Source organism: Fonsecaea multimorphosa (assembly GCF_000836435.1).
Source record: "Fonsecaea multimorphosa CBS 102226 unplaced genomic scaffold supercont1.5, whole genome shotgun sequence".
Lineage (NCBI taxonomy): Eukaryota > Fungi > Ascomycota > Eurotiomycetes > Chaetothyriales > Herpotrichiellaceae > Fonsecaea > Fonsecaea multimorphosa.
In genome coordinates this window covers 232,082-247,812 of record NW_015971639.1, presented here as the reverse complement: position 1 = coordinate 247,812, position 15,731 = coordinate 232,082, and the positions used below count along the sequence as shown (strand labels likewise).

General features: G+C 54.7%; 7 protein-coding genes across 7 annotated transcripts; 3 read left to right on the top strand and 4 right to left on the bottom strand.

Annotated features, from left to right (window-relative positions):
* Positions 1-278: 278 nt before the first annotated feature.
* Z520_03293 (uncharacterized protein) lies at positions 279-1,111 on the top strand (the record flags this gene model as incomplete). Its single annotated transcript, XM_016773806.1, has 2 exons — positions 279-411; positions 435-1,111. 2 exons carry the CDS (start codon positions 279-281, stop codon positions 1,109-1,111), a joined length of 810 nt encoding a protein of 269 aa, XP_016634752.1.
* Positions 1,112-1,726: 615 nt separating this feature from the next.
* Positions 1,727-2,832, bottom strand: Z520_03292 (uncharacterized protein; the record flags this gene model as incomplete). The annotated part of the gene is made up of 2 exons (XM_016773805.1): positions 1,727-2,641; positions 2,731-2,832. 2 exons carry the CDS (start codon positions 2,830-2,832, stop codon positions 1,727-1,729), a joined length of 1,017 nt encoding a protein of 338 aa, XP_016634751.1.
* A 468-nt stretch (positions 2,833-3,300) lies between these two features.
* On the bottom strand, positions 3,301-5,169 carry Z520_03291 (uncharacterized protein; the record flags this gene model as incomplete). Its single annotated transcript, XM_016773804.1, has 1 exon — positions 3,301-5,169. The coding sequence occupies one exon, from the start codon at positions 5,167-5,169 to the stop codon at positions 3,301-3,303; it is 1,869 nt and encodes a 622-aa protein (XP_016634750.1).
* A 1,288-nt stretch (positions 5,170-6,457) lies between these two features.
* Z520_03290 (uncharacterized protein) lies at positions 6,458-8,069 on the top strand (the record flags this gene model as incomplete). Its single annotated transcript, XM_016773803.1, has 3 exons — positions 6,458-6,520; positions 6,569-7,362; positions 7,451-8,069. 3 exons carry the CDS (start codon positions 6,458-6,460, stop codon positions 8,067-8,069), a joined length of 1,476 nt encoding a protein of 491 aa, XP_016634749.1.
* A 368-nt stretch (positions 8,070-8,437) lies between these two features.
* On the bottom strand, positions 8,438-10,295 carry Z520_03289 (uncharacterized protein; the record flags this gene model as incomplete). The annotated part of the gene is made up of 5 exons (XM_016773802.1): positions 8,438-8,521; positions 8,611-9,430; positions 9,492-9,715; positions 9,788-9,872; positions 9,928-10,295. 5 exons carry the CDS (start codon positions 10,293-10,295, stop codon positions 8,438-8,440), a joined length of 1,581 nt encoding a protein of 526 aa, XP_016634748.1.
* A 964-nt stretch (positions 10,296-11,259) lies between these two features.
* Z520_03288 (uncharacterized protein) lies at positions 11,260-13,213 on the top strand (the record flags this gene model as incomplete). The annotated part of the gene is made up of 2 exons (XM_016773801.1): positions 11,260-11,423; positions 11,476-13,213. The coding sequence occupies 2 exons, from the start codon at positions 11,260-11,262 to the stop codon at positions 13,211-13,213; spliced, it is 1,902 nt and encodes a 633-aa protein (XP_016634747.1).
* Positions 13,214-13,495: 282 nt separating this feature from the next.
* Positions 13,496-14,128, bottom strand: Z520_03287 (uncharacterized protein; the record flags this gene model as incomplete). Its single annotated transcript, XM_016773800.1, has 1 exon — positions 13,496-14,128. The coding sequence occupies one exon, from the start codon at positions 14,126-14,128 to the stop codon at positions 13,496-13,498; it is 633 nt and encodes a 210-aa protein (XP_016634746.1).
* Positions 14,129-15,731: the final 1,603 nt, after the last annotated feature.

Here is a 15,731-nt window from a genome sequence, read left to right as displayed (position 1 = left end):
ACTCGTCACTTATATAGATAGATATATGTAAACTCTCTCCGTTAGGCGATATCCAGACAGATCTCTATCAGCGACAGGCTCTGGCCACCACTCCTGGTCACTGTGACTACCTCTTCCTTGGTTTATATGTAAATATGAAGACTCGCATGAGATGAAGCATCGACAGCCCTCGCCAGATGCGAGACTTTGTAACGTCACGATGCCAAGGCAAACGGGAATTTGTTTGTCGACCTTTGACACCATCCGACCATCTCAAACACCAAAGGCTATCTCCCACCATGGCTCCAGCCGAAGCCTCTGCCCGGCTCGAAGCCGAACTGTCCCTCCTTGAGGCAATGTATCCTGGAAACATCACCTTTGACTCTCGCAGCCGAGATGTCCATTACACGCCCAGCGAAGATTTTCCAAAGAGTGCCTTGACCCTACGACTCCAGAGCAATACCCCGAAAGGGGTTCTCCCGAAGTGATCTCAGCGTGTGACAGGTCCAGAAACGACATTCGCGACAGGATGCGACGGGCCATCGACGCGCTGGGTGTGGGGGAGATAGGTGAAGGTGTGGAAGTCCTGGACCAAGTCATCAACATCTTTGAGGAAGTTATTTCCGAGACGTCTTCGAATTCGACACCAAACGCAGGCGCGGAATCCAAGGGCAACCAGCAGAACGTAGTTGGGGACCGGAAAGCAGGATCGCCACCAAAGTCGAGGACGGTGGTCATCTGGCTCCATCACCTCCTGGCGACGTCAAAGCGGAAGCTCGCCGTGAACCCTACTACCATGACCCTTCCTGCTACAGCGACCGCGACATCTCCAGGTACGTCAACACCGATCAATGCCATCTCCGGCATCACCAAACCCGGACACCCAGGCATCATGGTCTTTTCGGGGCCCCGCGACCTGGTGGCCTCGCACGTCCGCGAGCTCAAGGCGCTGAATTGGCAGGCGTTCCAGGTGCGTTATGACTCGGACGACAGCCATGGAGGACCAGATGAGTGGGCGTTCTCGCATGACCAGGGGAAGATCGTCGAAGTCGAGTCCATGGCCGAGGTGGTCAGGGGCATTGTGAGGGAGGAGCACAGGCAGCTGTTCTTGAAGGCCGTGGGCGTCAAGTGATTCGAAGCTGCATGATAACTCCTCGGGACTTGGTGAAAAGTCAAGGACCGACTCTGTTCGAGCCGCTTGAGCATATCGCCGCTGAGTAAGGGGGCCCGATCTACAGACCAAACGACCTACATACCGTCCTCAGCAACCGAGAACCCCGGATTGAGATGAAAAAACTACAGTTCAACGCAAGATGCAGCTGTGACTGGCCGGTGGGCTCTTTGCTACGGCGGCAGCAGAGAGGTATTTCGATTCTGGTCTAGAGAATTCGAGCAACTCGTCTGTCTGGAGGGCAGTGATGGTCCAGAAGTCTGGGTCAAGTTTGCACGCGGCTCGCCACGATTTGGACAATCTATTTTAATCCCCAACGCCCTCCCCTACGCTGAAAGCCTTGACTCTCCCGGAATCAGCACAAAGTTCTTTCTGGGCTGCCGAGAGCGAAGAGTATACCATCTTTCCAAGACGCGTCTCATGCTCGCAAAACGGGTACATGACGATACACTGCGATCCTCTTCCATGGGCTTGGTCGTTCATCACCGGGAGTTGCACGGCAGTTCCGACACGCTCTGCGGGAACAGGAGGGCATGATGGTGACCTACGCGTCCAATCAATTAACCTGCTCCATTCCTAAGCATGGCTTTTCAGTTTGAGCCACAGCAGCCTTCTCGCGTTGGCACCAAAGATGCCCTTTCTCGTCTCCTCGTCAAATATCTCCGGCGCCCGCTGCTCCAGGATCCCGCCCAGCCGGTATACAGCCTCGGCCTTGTAAAAGGGATAGTCCGTCCCGTACAGCAGCCTCGAGGGCTCCGTGAAGCGCAACAGGCCGTGGATCTGGTCCGGGAACGGGTAGCCGGCGAGGTCGAAGAAGAAGCGCGTTTTGAACAGGTGTTTGACGTCGTCGCTGGTGATGGGCACGCTGGGGTTGGCCGTGCGCGGCGTGTACCCAACACACCGCTCGAGCACCGGCGGCAAGGCGGCGCCGCAGTGCGGGACGACGAACGTGATGGACTGGTATCGCGCCACGGTGCCGGAGAGGATCAGGTTGCTGACGGCGCGGGTGGTGTCGAACAGGAACTCGAGCATGGGCCGCGGATACTGGCTCAGAGGAGCGACCGCCTGAGGAGCGATACTGCTGCCGTTGGCGGCTGCAAGGTTCACCCGACAGCACGTCGGATGCATAAACACCACGGCCCGCCGCGCGTTCAGCTTCTCGAACACCCTGTCCAGCGCGGGATCGCCCAGGTAGACGGCGTGTGCGTTGGTCATGACCGCGAAACCCACGGCACCCAGCCGGTCCAAGGCATAGTCGATCTCGGCGAGGGAACCCTCGACATCCGGAAGCGGCAGGCTGGCGAAGAATGCGAACCGGTCCGGATGCGCGGCACAGATCTCGGCCAGGTCCTCGTTGGTTTCGCGCGTCAGCTTGCGAGCGAAGCCGTCGTCACCGGGCTTCAGGTGCGTCCCCGGCGAGGTGATGCTCAGAACGCTCTTTGAGATCTTGGCCTTGTCCATGGTCGCCAGGTGCGCCTCGACAGTCCAGTCCTGGAATTTTTTGGGATCATAGTCAGTCCCGACCGGTGGTGCTTGCACGAATCTGCATTGCTGGCTGGCTTGCTTGCTTGCTTGCTTACCTGTACCATCGAGATGCCGTCCGTGTCCCCGTATCCCAGATCCATACAGTGCTGGCGCCATCGAGCCGGGATGGCGTGGCTGTGGGTGTCGATGCGCTCCATTTTTGCCAACTTGTGCCTAATCTAATTTCCCGTGGTCTTCCAGTTATGCCAGAAACAATATCGGATCACTGAAGGCCCTTTGCAACCAAGAAGGCTAAGCGGGTTGCTTCTTTAGACCGAACAGATTAAAAGGTCAGGCCGGGGGCGGTCGACCCCGATACATATACATACCTCAGCAAGAATTGGACCGTTGCTTCAAGATAACCAATCAGGCTTACCACCCTCCTCCCTTTCTGTGTATATGTAAAGATGCAATGCCTGGGCGCCAATCTCCGACATGTGGGAATCGCGCTCCGATCCACTCTCCTCGTCTGTGCTTGGGCTTATCCTCCACCAAGGGCCGAACTCGTGGTGTGTCCCGAGTAATCCTGTGCACGATCGTACATACTTTCTCTACTCGTGTGTCTTCAACACCGACAGGGCTATTCGAAGCTATGAATTTTTTATCCCCGGACAAAACGTGAAGCGCTAGAATACCATCAACGGGAACGACTCCGAGTCGTGAGCAAGCATATCGTCATCCCAGTCGAAAATCCCGGCGTCGAACGAGAACAGATCCTCCGCGACGCCGGCGCCTATCTCCGCGAACCGCAGCTCCTGGGGGTGTGCGGGACTGGGGTACAGCAGCCTCGCCAACTCCGCCTCCTGCTCCGGGGTATATGCCGCCTCGACGGGTCTAGATCGCGTGAAGATGGCGTCGAGGAGCGGGCTCAGTAGTCTCTCGTAGATGGCCGCGTAGGCGGAGACTTCGGTCCAGCCTTGGCTCGAGATGGTCAGCAGGTTCGAAGTGAAGAGCTTTGTCATCTCGAAGATCTCGTTGGGGCTGAACCGCAGCGCAATCGCCTCGAAGTTGTGTCGGAGACAAAACAGCACCACCAACGCCATTTCGAAGGTGTGATGGGCCGCGAGCCACGGGCGCGGGAAGTATCCCGACAGGATCTGTCCGCGGCAGCTTTTGGCCGCGGAGCAGGCGGCCTCGAAAGCCGTCGACATGCTCGTGGGAGATGGCAGGGGTACGCGAGACGACGGTCGGTGTAACATGACCAGGCCGTGCATCAGCGCGAACTCGGTCCACCCGTCGTGCGGGAGATCGCACTGATACCATTCCCACAGTCGCCGCTCCGTGACCGCCAGCCACTCCTGCCATGTCTGTTGTGGTCCCAGCAGCCGGCTTTGGAAGTGGACTTCGATGATGGTGGATTGCACCCGTCGATATTCGATCCAGCGAAGAGCCTGTTTCTTGGTTGCTTGGCCCCTGTGATCGAGTCCATGCGAAGTGATGCACCGGTCTTCGAGCACTGACATGACGCTCGTGTCAATCGCTGGGTCCGGAATGGACAGCGGCCTCTGGAGTGCCGCACAAATGGACCGATCCATGCAGTATGCGGCCCAAAAGATGCGTCTGCGTAGATCGATGGTCAAGGGGTCCAGACCCATACTGTCCGACACTTCGCGATGCAGACCCAGCTCGAGACAGTTGCGCATGGCAAACCCGCTGAGGATCCACACGTTTCCCAGCTTTGGATTGATCGATGCATACTGTAGAATCAGCAACGTGACTTGGATCCAAGCCATGTCTGAAGGATACGCCGCATTCTGTGAGAGGTGACGGATCCCTTCCTTGAAAAGCGCTTCGGAGAACGCCATGCACCGGGCGCCTTGCCCTACCTTTGCACTGCCCAAGGTTGTAGACACGGAGAGAATCAAGTAGATGACGAGGAAGTCGTAGTCGAGCTTGACTGTCTGTGGGGAAGACTCTTCTCCTTCAGCTCGTGGGATCTTCAAGAGCACGCGGTCGAGCTGTTCCCATACCGTCGGCTCGTAGAGAAACGGGTGGACGGGAAGCATACGCTGCACGTACTTCTTGACCAACGTGTGGACGACGTGAGACGGCAAGCTTGCCAGGATCGACACATCGGTCTCGGGCTCGCTGTCGCGATTCTGGGCTGGCGTCTTGCTTTGAGCCTGCTCCTTGGCCTCGGGTGAGAGCACCAGCGACGGCGTGAGTCCCATCCGGACTCGCCGTACAACGTCTGTCAGCGACGGGCCGACTGGTAAGGTCGCATTGATCATTGACTGGATTTCGGCGCTGGCTATCACGCGTTCCTTGGTCGCGTCTCGGGTGCTCGATGTTCTCCGATGGCGCGAGGGTGTATTCGGAGTGGACCTGCTCATCGCGTGTTCGACTGCGACGTATTGCTCTCTGATCTCCGTCTCCGAGGAGGAGGCTTGCGCTGGTTCACCTATCATAGCTGCCATAGCAAGGACAGAAAGGTTTTGGTTGGAAGCCTCGTTGTGCTTGATGTCCCCCTGGATCTCGGCCTCGTCACAGCCCATTTCTGCCAGCTTTAGCTCGAGGCTGGCGATCTCGTTCTCGAGATGGTGTACGATACTTCGCGGAATGGCAGCGCCGCGGGCTGAATTGAAGCCCCTGCATTCCGCTCCCACGGCCACGCATTGGGAACATGACGGTAGCTGTCTGTCACACTTTGCACATATTCATGTCAGTCTCAGTACATAATATCAAGGGCTCACTGGCTCCACCGGTCAGGTAACAAGCAGCTGGTATGGTATACCTTGGATTTCCTCTTTCGACATCTGACGCACGACAGCACGCTGCGTCTACAAGCGGCAGTATTTGGTGAGGTCGGCATTGCGGTCGAAGTTCTCCGGCTCAGATATGTGATAAGCATACAACTGCCCTCATATCTGTGACATGCTCGGCACACCCTTTCAACTTTACTGAAGCGCCCACCCCTTCAGAAGCTGCTTGCGCTCTATAGGTACAACACTCCACCAAGGTCAACTTAGCCGTAGGACCAGACCGTTCCTTCTTGATCGGAGTCCTTGCGATGGTCCGCTCACGAATCCGCAGTTGAGCGACTTAAGGTGGCGTTTGATCACGCAGCATGTTGGGAATTCGCGCTCTGGGGGATTTGGACCATTTTCAAGCGGTCGAGAGAGGACAAGCCGTGTGGCACTTTGCGAATCGTCTCTAATCTAAGCATATCGGAGATCCGCGACCAGTCCAATAGTCGGAAGATAGAGTAAAAATCGAGGTTGGCAGAGGGAGTCTATATTGCATCCAATATAGAAAGTCGACCGAGACACGTACCTGGCGAGCTAGGTACCTAAGGTATATACCTCGTTTCTGTTTGGACGGTCATAGTGATGGTATCAACCACGATAACATGGCTGGGTCGAGCAAGTCCGAAGCTCCTATTTCACCGCGCTTGAACCAACACAATCGGGTTTCTCCTGCAGACACCCGCCGGATGACAGGAGCAGAGCAGTCTGACAATATGGACCTCCTCAGAAGCCGACATTGTCTCCCTCCCGTGGGGTATCCATTATCTTTTCTTCTCCCGGATTCGCGTGATCGTTGTCCGACGCATTGTATGGTGGGTGGGCTGGATTGCTCCGGTCAGGATGTAACTGAGGACACCCTTATTGTGACTCGTATCTCATTTCGTACATGTGCACTGCTTATATTACTCACGCGCATGACTCCGGGCTAGTGTGAGAGTCTCGGGATACTCGTTGCTTAGCCTTCGCCTCGCCTTACCAGGCGTTGTCCTTTCCTTTCATTCCCTTGTGTGTTTGACGTCTGGATCCTCTGCCAGAGATGGGCTTCTCATCCGTCCCTATGCGAATGCAGATTGAGCGAGAAGCTGGCACCAGGCTGAAGGTAAGGTATTGTCCCCCAGCCACTGTACCGTGTCTGACAGGCGTCTAGATCATCGTGGTGGGTGCCGGGCTCGGCGGGCTCGCGACCGCAATATCATGCCGGCTTGCTGGCCATGAAGTCACCGTCCTCGAATCGGCCGCCGCAATGGGCGAGATCGGGGCAGGCCTCCAGACGTTGGCCAACTCGTCCCGAGTACTCATCTCTTGGGGAATGGGCGAACAACTCAGCCGGTGTGCGACGACGCCTCGGCTCTGCAACATGATCGGATGGCGAGGTGAAACCATTTCGACGTGGGATATCCACAAGTCTACGCGCGAGGAATGGGGCAGTCCGTACTGGGATCTGCATCGCGTCAGTCTGCATCAGTGTCTCTGGGATCGAGCGGTGGAATTGGGTGCCGAAGTGCGGGCCAATTCACGAGTGACCGACGTCAGGGTCGCAGCGGACGGAAGTTATGCGACTGTGGTTGTACAGCAAGGAGAGCGAGGAATTCGCGCCTCTGTGGACGCAGATCTTGTCGTCGGTGCAGATGGCGTCAGAAGCCACTGTCGTGATCTTCTGGTTGGAAGAGACGACCCCCCGGCCAAGTCGGGCGACATGGCGTACAGAGTTCTCCTCAACACCGACGACATGCTCAAGGATCCCGAATTGAGAGATTTCGTGCTGGATCCGCAAGTCAACTACTGGATCGGGCCTGAATGCCATGTCGTGTCGTATGTCCTGAGAGGAGGCAAACAATTCAATATGGTCCTCCTGGTCCCCGATGATTTACCAGAGAACCTCGTGACGCAGGAGGGGAACGTCGAAGTCATGCAATCTTTATTCAAAGATTGGGATCCTAGGTAAGCCGAATCCAGGAGCTGCCGCAGGCTCCTCCCACCAGCCAGAAGTGCCCGTGTACGTTGGACTAAGACTGAAACCAAATCTTAGAGTTCGCAAGATCCTGTCGACCTGTTCGCAAGTCAAGAAATGGCGTCTCTGTACCCGAACACCCACCCCGAGCTCCCCGTCCTGGTACCATCCTAGCGGAACTTTCGTCCTGCTCGGTGATGCCGTCCACGCGACACTCCCTTACCTTGCGAGCGGGGCCGGCATGGCCATCGAAGACGCCTCTGTGCTGGGCCTCTGCCTCGCACGGATATCCTCTGCCTCCACACCCCAAGAGAAGCTGCATGCCCTGAGAGTGTACGAGATGTGCCGAAAACCGCGCACCCAACGCGTCGTCGAGAAGGCGTATGAGAGCCAGTATCTATATCATCTTCCCGAAGGTCCGGAGCAGAGGGAGCGGGACCGAAAGATGAAGGCCTTTGAGGACGCGTACCGTACCCAAGGGAATGGAGCAGTTCCCCAGGGGTTAAAGCGGGGGGACGATCCGTTCGCTTGGAGGAGCGGTGGGGTCGGAAAGTGGCTGTTTGAGTATGACTGCGAATTGGATGTAGAGAGGTGTTGGCCTTTGCTGCAGGCTGAGGAAGAGGCTGCTGCAAGGATGGCTGCTCGCACAGGCTCAAACAAGCTCGGCTTGGGGTTGGTGGCGACTGCGAGACTGTAATGGACGATTGTGTATTCTTTTGACTCTTCATACGCATGATATCTTGATCACGACTTAGTGGCCGACACATTGATACTTCTGGGACTGGCAGCATTCAATAGGTGTTTGGAAAGGAAAAGGTGCGAAAGAAAAGAGAAATGAAACGAAAGGAGAAGTTTGGAGCTTGAAATCTCGCACAGCATACTGTTGTCTGTTGTTTTCCCCCTTACTGCGAAGCCATACTCTACCTGCAAAAGCACCTCATTGCTGTCTTAGTAAAACACGGTATTCAAAAAGACACGAGATTTCCTGTTATGTCCCATAATGTGTCCAAACAGTCCTCTAGCACTTTCCCTCAGGAAACCCCCTTTCCACGACACCCCAAAGATCTATCGTCCAATATACTTCAATTCTAGGTATCTCAAACCTGGATAGATGACAGCTGTCCATGATGCAGCGACGGGCAGGCCAATCTGGAGGAGTAAAAGTCAGTCAAGACATTGCAATCCAACAGAAACTTGAAAGAGCAAAGCGAGCAAAAAGTGGTGGTCAATGGACTTACATCCGCACCGTCTCCGATCAAGGAGGCAATCGGGCCTGTGTAGTAGTCTTGGTCCATGCACATAATGGCCCCGATCCATCCGATCACGAATGCCGTAATGGCCGCCAGTCCAAGGGGCAGAAGTTCGCGAGTGTTCCAGGCGCTCCAGTCGTACCAGCCGCGTTTTCTGCGGAAAATAAATTCCTCTTCCAGAGTCATGGTGATCCAGATGATAGTCCAGTAACCAATTAGAGAGAGGAAGTTGATGAAGATCTGGAGCAAGTGGGCGCGGCCCGCAATCGCCGTCACGGTGAAGATGATCGTGGAGACGGTACACCAGAACACACGGGGGACGCGAGCAAATCGCGGGTCAAGGAGCTGGAAGGACAAGGCCGCAGCATAGATTCCCGCGACATTGTTGGCGATAATACCCAGAGCCAGGAGGACCGCGCAGAATTTGCCGAATTGGTGCAATGGCGCGAGACCCTCGACGTACAGAGCCCCCGCGGATTTCGCGAAGGCGGCTTTCCAAGCAGGGTTCTTGGTGAGACCGCTTCCCAGGCCAATGCCGATTAGTTCTGGGAACATCTTGCCCAGACCAAGGCCCACGGTCGTCCACAGGAAAATTTGCCAGCGTGAGGTCTTCGGTGGGAAGTAGACGAAGAAATCGCACGCGCAGGCGGACCATCCCAGGGCTCCAGAGGCGCTGAGGAAGAAGTATGTCAACCGATGGCCGGCGAGGACAGAGCCCTCACCCTTGCTGGCTGAGGTGGTATCGAAGAGCGGGCCGGCCGTGCCTACCATGATGAATAGGACACAGACTTGGGGGAGCCAGGCATATCTGAGAGGGTCCTTCTTTCAGCAACGAGATCCGGGAATTGTCAGTATTGGTCTCAACAAACCTTTCATATAGATGAAACCACTTAATGCCGAACGTGATGATGAGCCAAGTTCCTAATGCTGCAACGATGATTCCGACAATGACTGTCATGCCTCCACCATTGACAGCGGATAGGATCAAGCCAGCAACCAGACAGTCAACCAGACCCCACCCGATTTGCACCACGACGTTGAAGAGAGCGGCCAGTCGAGATGGATACCATCCCATCGTGTAGCGTGCGTTCACCTGGGCCCCATATCAGTTCCACCATGAAGTAAGGACGAGCCTCACTGAGGAGATCGAGACTGGGAAGCATACCAGAGTACGGTTACCAGACATGGGTCCGAATGTACCAATATATGCCGTGCACATGGCGCCGAATATGTTTCCAAAGGCGCAGATACTGGTCTCTTGGTCAGGACACTCTTCCATCGTTCCTTAAAGTGCACAATTCTTACAGCATGGCATCCTTCAAGCCTAGCTTGAACTCGATTGGACCAAGAACTCCGACAGTCATGTTATTGGCAGTGCAGTTTGCCGAGAACCAGACGATGCCGATTTGGAAGAAGTCTCTCATCGAGACCTTGCGTTGGCGACTGGACTCCGGCACGCGTTCGATACCGCGAGCTTCCAGGCTGGCTCGAGTCTCCATCCAATTCACGAACTTCTGCCACGACGTTTTCGGGCCACCATTTCCAACGGGTTCTACTGTCCCTAGCTCCGCAAAGGAGGGGTCAGCAGGGCGCTGGTCCGCCTGCATCGATAGTTTCTCCTCGTCCATGATCGGCGTCGAGGTCCCTGTGGCATCCATCTTCGCCACGGACATGGTTTCTACCAAGTTATCACGAGGAGAAATTCGAAAAGATATTGTAAGCTATTTGAGACCTTGTCGAGAAGCAAGCTTGTAAGACGGCCATGTCTTGGGTTTTGTAATACAGAGGATGTAGCTAGGCTCAGAAAATGCGTGAATGTGTCGTTTGTGGCTTATCTGGGAATAGGTCGTGAATCTCCGATGCAGTAACGGCCCAGGGCCAGGACACAGTATTGTTCGAGACTTCGTTGACACCTTTTAGTATCTGACCGACCGCCGAGACTGCTTCATTGAGAGTTGGAAGTCGCATAGTTGTCCTATCGACAACCACGGCACCACTGGCAAAGAGAGCGACATGGTGAAGCATCAAGATCGTAGTGTCGTACAAATGCTTGGAGACTTGGGATTGACTTTCCACAGGCGCGATGGACTCACACTCATTCGGTGCGAAATGGAGCCACTGGACTTATCCTTTGGCTCAGCCGCTGGCCAGGACACGGCAGATAAAGGAGTAATAATGCGGGATAGGGCGATAAGCACAAACCTAGGACTTTCCCGAACGCTTGGCACATGAAGGGAGCCTGGCCGCGCGCGGTTCTCCTGAGGTTTGAAGGGAGGGTGGAGCTGACACAGAAAGCCGACAAGACAGAATAGCTGGGTACAATGTACCAAATAGAATGTCGTTATCGACAGATGAAGAATGCAAACGACAGGAGACTGCGAGGCAGTGATTGTTTGGAGAAAGCCTGGGATCCAATCAAAAGCTGAGAATTGGTGTCCGAGGCTGGACTTAAGGGGGGAAGAGGTGAGATCACGTGACTAAACAGCCTCGTAGCCTTGCGCTATTCCCAAAGAGTCGTATCATATGCTCCTGCCGATACCAGTGGCGCTATCTTTGCTCTCCGCTCATACACATGTAATTACAACTCTTAAAACACACATGAGCAGAGAGCCGCTTGCCTCAGCATTGTGATTGACCATGGAAGAGCTGCACTACGCGCTGCAGTCGCTGCCCTCTTGTCAACGGTGTCGGCGGCTGAGGAAGAGATGCGATTCCCAGATGCCGGCCTGTCGATTGTGCCAAAGTGCGAAGGTCGACTGCACCATTTTTGATCACGCACTACAGCAGACGCTGTCCCGCAAGTAAGTTGTCTGTCTGATTGACTGACCAGCCCCCGTGTCTGACTCCGGATAGGTATATCCAATCTCTCGTCTTGCGCCTAGAGAGTCTCAAGGAGAAACACGCCACTCTCACACTAGAGGTTGATGCTGGTCGTCAAGCTCTGCCAGAGGGTACTCCAAATGAAACGAAGACGCCCTCTTCCCTTCCGCATTCAGCATTCGATTCCGACCGAGGGGGAGACTTTAACAACCATTTCCCTGTTCCCAGCGTCAATGGGTCGACTTCCCGGTTCTATGGGTCAAGTTCTGTATTTGCGCTTGCGGTGGAGGTCCTGGCGCTGGCCTCCGATAAGAACCTCTTCAACCCTTCGGGCCCATCGGAACCTGTGCTTTCAGCCAAGGACGGCCATGACCGAGATCTGGATTCCGTGGCCCCTACGGCAGTCTTTGATACCGGAAGAGAGTTTGCGCAGTCCCTCATCGCGGATTACATGGCATCCATCAATATCATTCACCCATGCATTGACGAAACTCACCTGCAAAGGGACCTTGATAGGTTTCTAGCGACGAACGGAGCTCTCGAGTTCGACGCAGACAAGCTGCAACGGATCGAAAAGTATCAATGCTTCCGCATTGCCTTGATGTGTTCCATAGCCTGCACCGCGAAGGCGCGGCACAGTCCCAGCCTCGCAGCTTATGGCAACCAATTCTACGCGCAGGCTGTGAGGTACGTGGAGGAAGTGACGGCAGAGGTGTCCCCGCAGTCCCTCGAAGCTCTCCTCCTGCTCGTGATTTATTGCCTCTTCAATCCCCGCAAAGGTAATATATGGAAAATCCTAGATTTCGCCTGTCGCCTGAGCATCCAACTGGGGTATCACACGGAGCAAGGGCACTCGATACTGGAGAGTGAAGACGACAAAACCTGGAGGAGAACAGCCTTCTGGAGCCTCTACTCCATGGAGCGATTGGTAGGGCAATGTTTCGGTCGACCTTCAGACTTGCCCAGCTCCATCATTACCACAGAATATCCGACCGTGGTCACAGATACGGCGCTCTTAGACGACGAATCAATACAGAAAGTGTCAGCCGCTCAAGGATTCCACTTGATGTTCCTTCGCTCAGAGATCTACACAGAGATTTACCTTTCCGCGACCAGCCCCCTACCGAGGCTGAAATGGTTTTTCGACCAGCACGACGCGTTGCGACAATGGTACCAGAATCCCAGTCAAAGGCCCTTCGTCAACGACAGCACAAATGTCGCAGGGGTGGGCGAAGTCACGCGCGAAATCATGTACCACTCATCGGTTCTCTTCCTCTTTCAACGCCATCTTCTCGAGGCCCTCTCCACCATTCGGCGGCATAATCCACGACAACGAGATGTGTCTCAGCCGAACCACCCACATATCATCCCTTCGGAACCATACCACTCCTCGAAGGCTCTTCTGAGGTTGTACACGCTCATTATCCGCTCGACGACGTGCAACTCACCTCTCTCCATCTTCCCCGTAACTTTTCTCGCCGCATACTCGATCTTCCAGGCGGGCATGACGCTTATATCCTACGCTCTTCTCTCCCTTGAGCCCGCCATCAGAATCCACGGCTCCTCCTCTGTCACTCCCTCATGCCTCCAGGCTTTTGAGAGACGAGGAAGCGAAGAAACAGGGCTCGACTTTTCGGATCTGCTGAGTCTGTCAAACGACTGCCTAGTATTACTGGCCTGGTGCAAAGAGCAATGGCCTGGTATGGAGGGCATGCTCGACGCCTTTGCGAGATGTAGCGCCGAAACAATACCGAAGGTGCTGAGAGTGTGAAAATATGAGACCCCATGTTCCTGTGTCAGAAAGGGAGAAGAATAGATACCATCCGCCACTACACTCGAGGACAGCCTTCCAAGTCCATCCATGGGAACGTTTCGAAAGGGCCAGTTAGGAACAAAACTCTGAGAAAGAAGTTCCATTTTTCCGTTCAATATATACCCAAATATACTGCCTGAACCAAGAGGCGGAATTCCCAGCACCTTCATCACAATTTTACAATCAGAAAAGGCGAACCCGCACACCCAGTGAGCGCCACTACCTACCCCCAAAAACCGATTACATGAAGACAAAGGCGCCTCCCAAAACAATCGCATCAACCGAGCGATCTCCCAAGATGCCCTGTCGAGCGCGATAGTTCTGCAACTTCTTCTGTTCCGTGATGATGGCCTTGGTGCCGAGCGCCTCGTACACTCCGGCCGCACCGCTGGTGGTGGTGGCTCGCGAGGTGCCTGAGCTGAAGCTGTTGGTACTGCAGCTGCTGGCGCGCGGGGAGGAGTCGACGCTTGAAGAACTCACACCGGAACCGGGACTGGGCGTGATTTTGATAGCCGGCGGCGTGTGCAGCGTCGGCAGGGACTGAGAACTGCCGCTGCGGATCGTCCTGGGGAACATATCATCGTCGAGCGGCCGGGGACTCCGACCCCGACCCCGACTCGGGCTCCGACTCGGCTGTGCCGTCTCCAGCGTCTTCATCTCGCGGCACGGCCTTCCTCTCCGGATGCGCGACCACCAATGCCTCCTGGTCTTCTTCTCCTTCTTCTCGGTCGTCTTGCGGTCGCTGTGCGTGGACATCACGGTGGCCATTCCGGACGTCTCCCCCGTCAGGTAGTCGAGGGCTTGGATGGTGGTTCCTGTCGTGCTCGTGACGATCAAGGGCGCAATGGACATTGAAGGGACTGCCGCTGGCATGGTGGTGGTAGTGATGGATGTCTCGGTGTCACGAGGGAGGGTTGTTGAGTTTGAAGTAAGGAGAGGGAAGAAAGAGAGAACAGAGAAATCGTGTGAAAGTTGAACAAGCTGGGTAATGTTGTATATAATGGTGACGACGACGACGACGACGATAATGAGATAGGTGTGTTTGTGCCTGTATGTGTGGGAGTGATGCCGAACTCCGGGGTATAAGATATGCAATGAGTAGTCTATCAGTTCTGTTGAATATTGTGGCCTCTTGAATGTCGCGGATGATCTTTACTGCTGAATGTCTGTACAACAACAACGAGTCCACAAGTAGGGAAGGGGGTGTTTCTATATATCATCGATAGATAGGTACCTAGAGAAGCCTGGTTCGTCCCCACACTTTCTTCCCATCCAGCTAAGGCATGTATATCAATCAACGCATAAAGTCTTTTTTCAACAATAGAAACAAACACTCCTGCCCTATGCGCTGTGCCCACTCGGGACCCCATCACAACCCCCCAGTTTAGCCGTTTGAGTGCTCGGTAATTATTACCTCGTATTATTGCGCTTTTTGGGGGGTGGTAGTAGTAGTAGTCGTCATCATCATCATCAGCTGTTGCGTGTAGCGAACTGGGGCAAGTGAGGGCTGTAGTAGCCAAGTAGGCAGTGACAAGTCACAGTAGTATTCGCGTTTGGCATTTCCCACTGGCTAAAGATTGGTGAGCAAAATATCCGCAAGCACCGGTGACCAGTGACGAAGGAGGCCCAGGCTTAGCCACAATAATCGCTAGACCTAGACCTAGACCGTACCTAGGTATGTCTGTGTCTTTTAGTCTTGGCTGAAATCCGTTGTCACATATTTTTCAGCCTAATATGTACAGTCCCGGGGCTGTGTCATACGCTGCTTAATACTATGGCGTGGCATCGTGGCATGGCCTGGGATGGGCGTGGGCGTCGCGGCTGTTTCCTTGTGGAAGGCCGTGCCCCGGTCACAGCCCTTACGAGTACGCGAGAAGCGTAAGTAGGTTGTCCAGGATGCGGAGGAATAGGTGGGAACTGGCGTAACGAATTATTGCTGCGTGACTGGTATGATTTCTCGGGTAGGTGGTAAGTAGTAGGTGGCTTGCGAGAAAGTGGCTGTGTTGGTTCAGTAACCCCAAGGCTTTTTCTCACCTGGAGTCGCATGTCACTGGCACACACCCCAATAGCCTCAAATCCACAAAATCTCAAATGTCAGCCGAACAAAAGATGCCCAGTGGTGCCCAGTGCCAGCCAAGCGGACTGGGGAACGGAAGGAACTTCCCCTTTTCAAACCTTTTTTTCGTTCAAAGTTGCTGTTGCTAGTCTGCAGCGGTCATTCGGTACCAAGACTCGCAAAGAAACAAGCCACACCTGATTCCAAACCGCTAAACAGCTAAACTAACCCCAATGAGAGGAGCCCAAGCGAACGAATAAAAAGGGCTCGACGACTCCCCCCAGCATGCGAGCTGAATAGAAATCCCCAAATCCAAGAAGGGAAAGAAAAAGAGTTTCTCTGCCCTCAGTACTCGGTACGGCTGGTCGACTCTAAAGATGGAAGCTCTCCTCCCTTCCGGATAATAGCCTGTGTCGTACT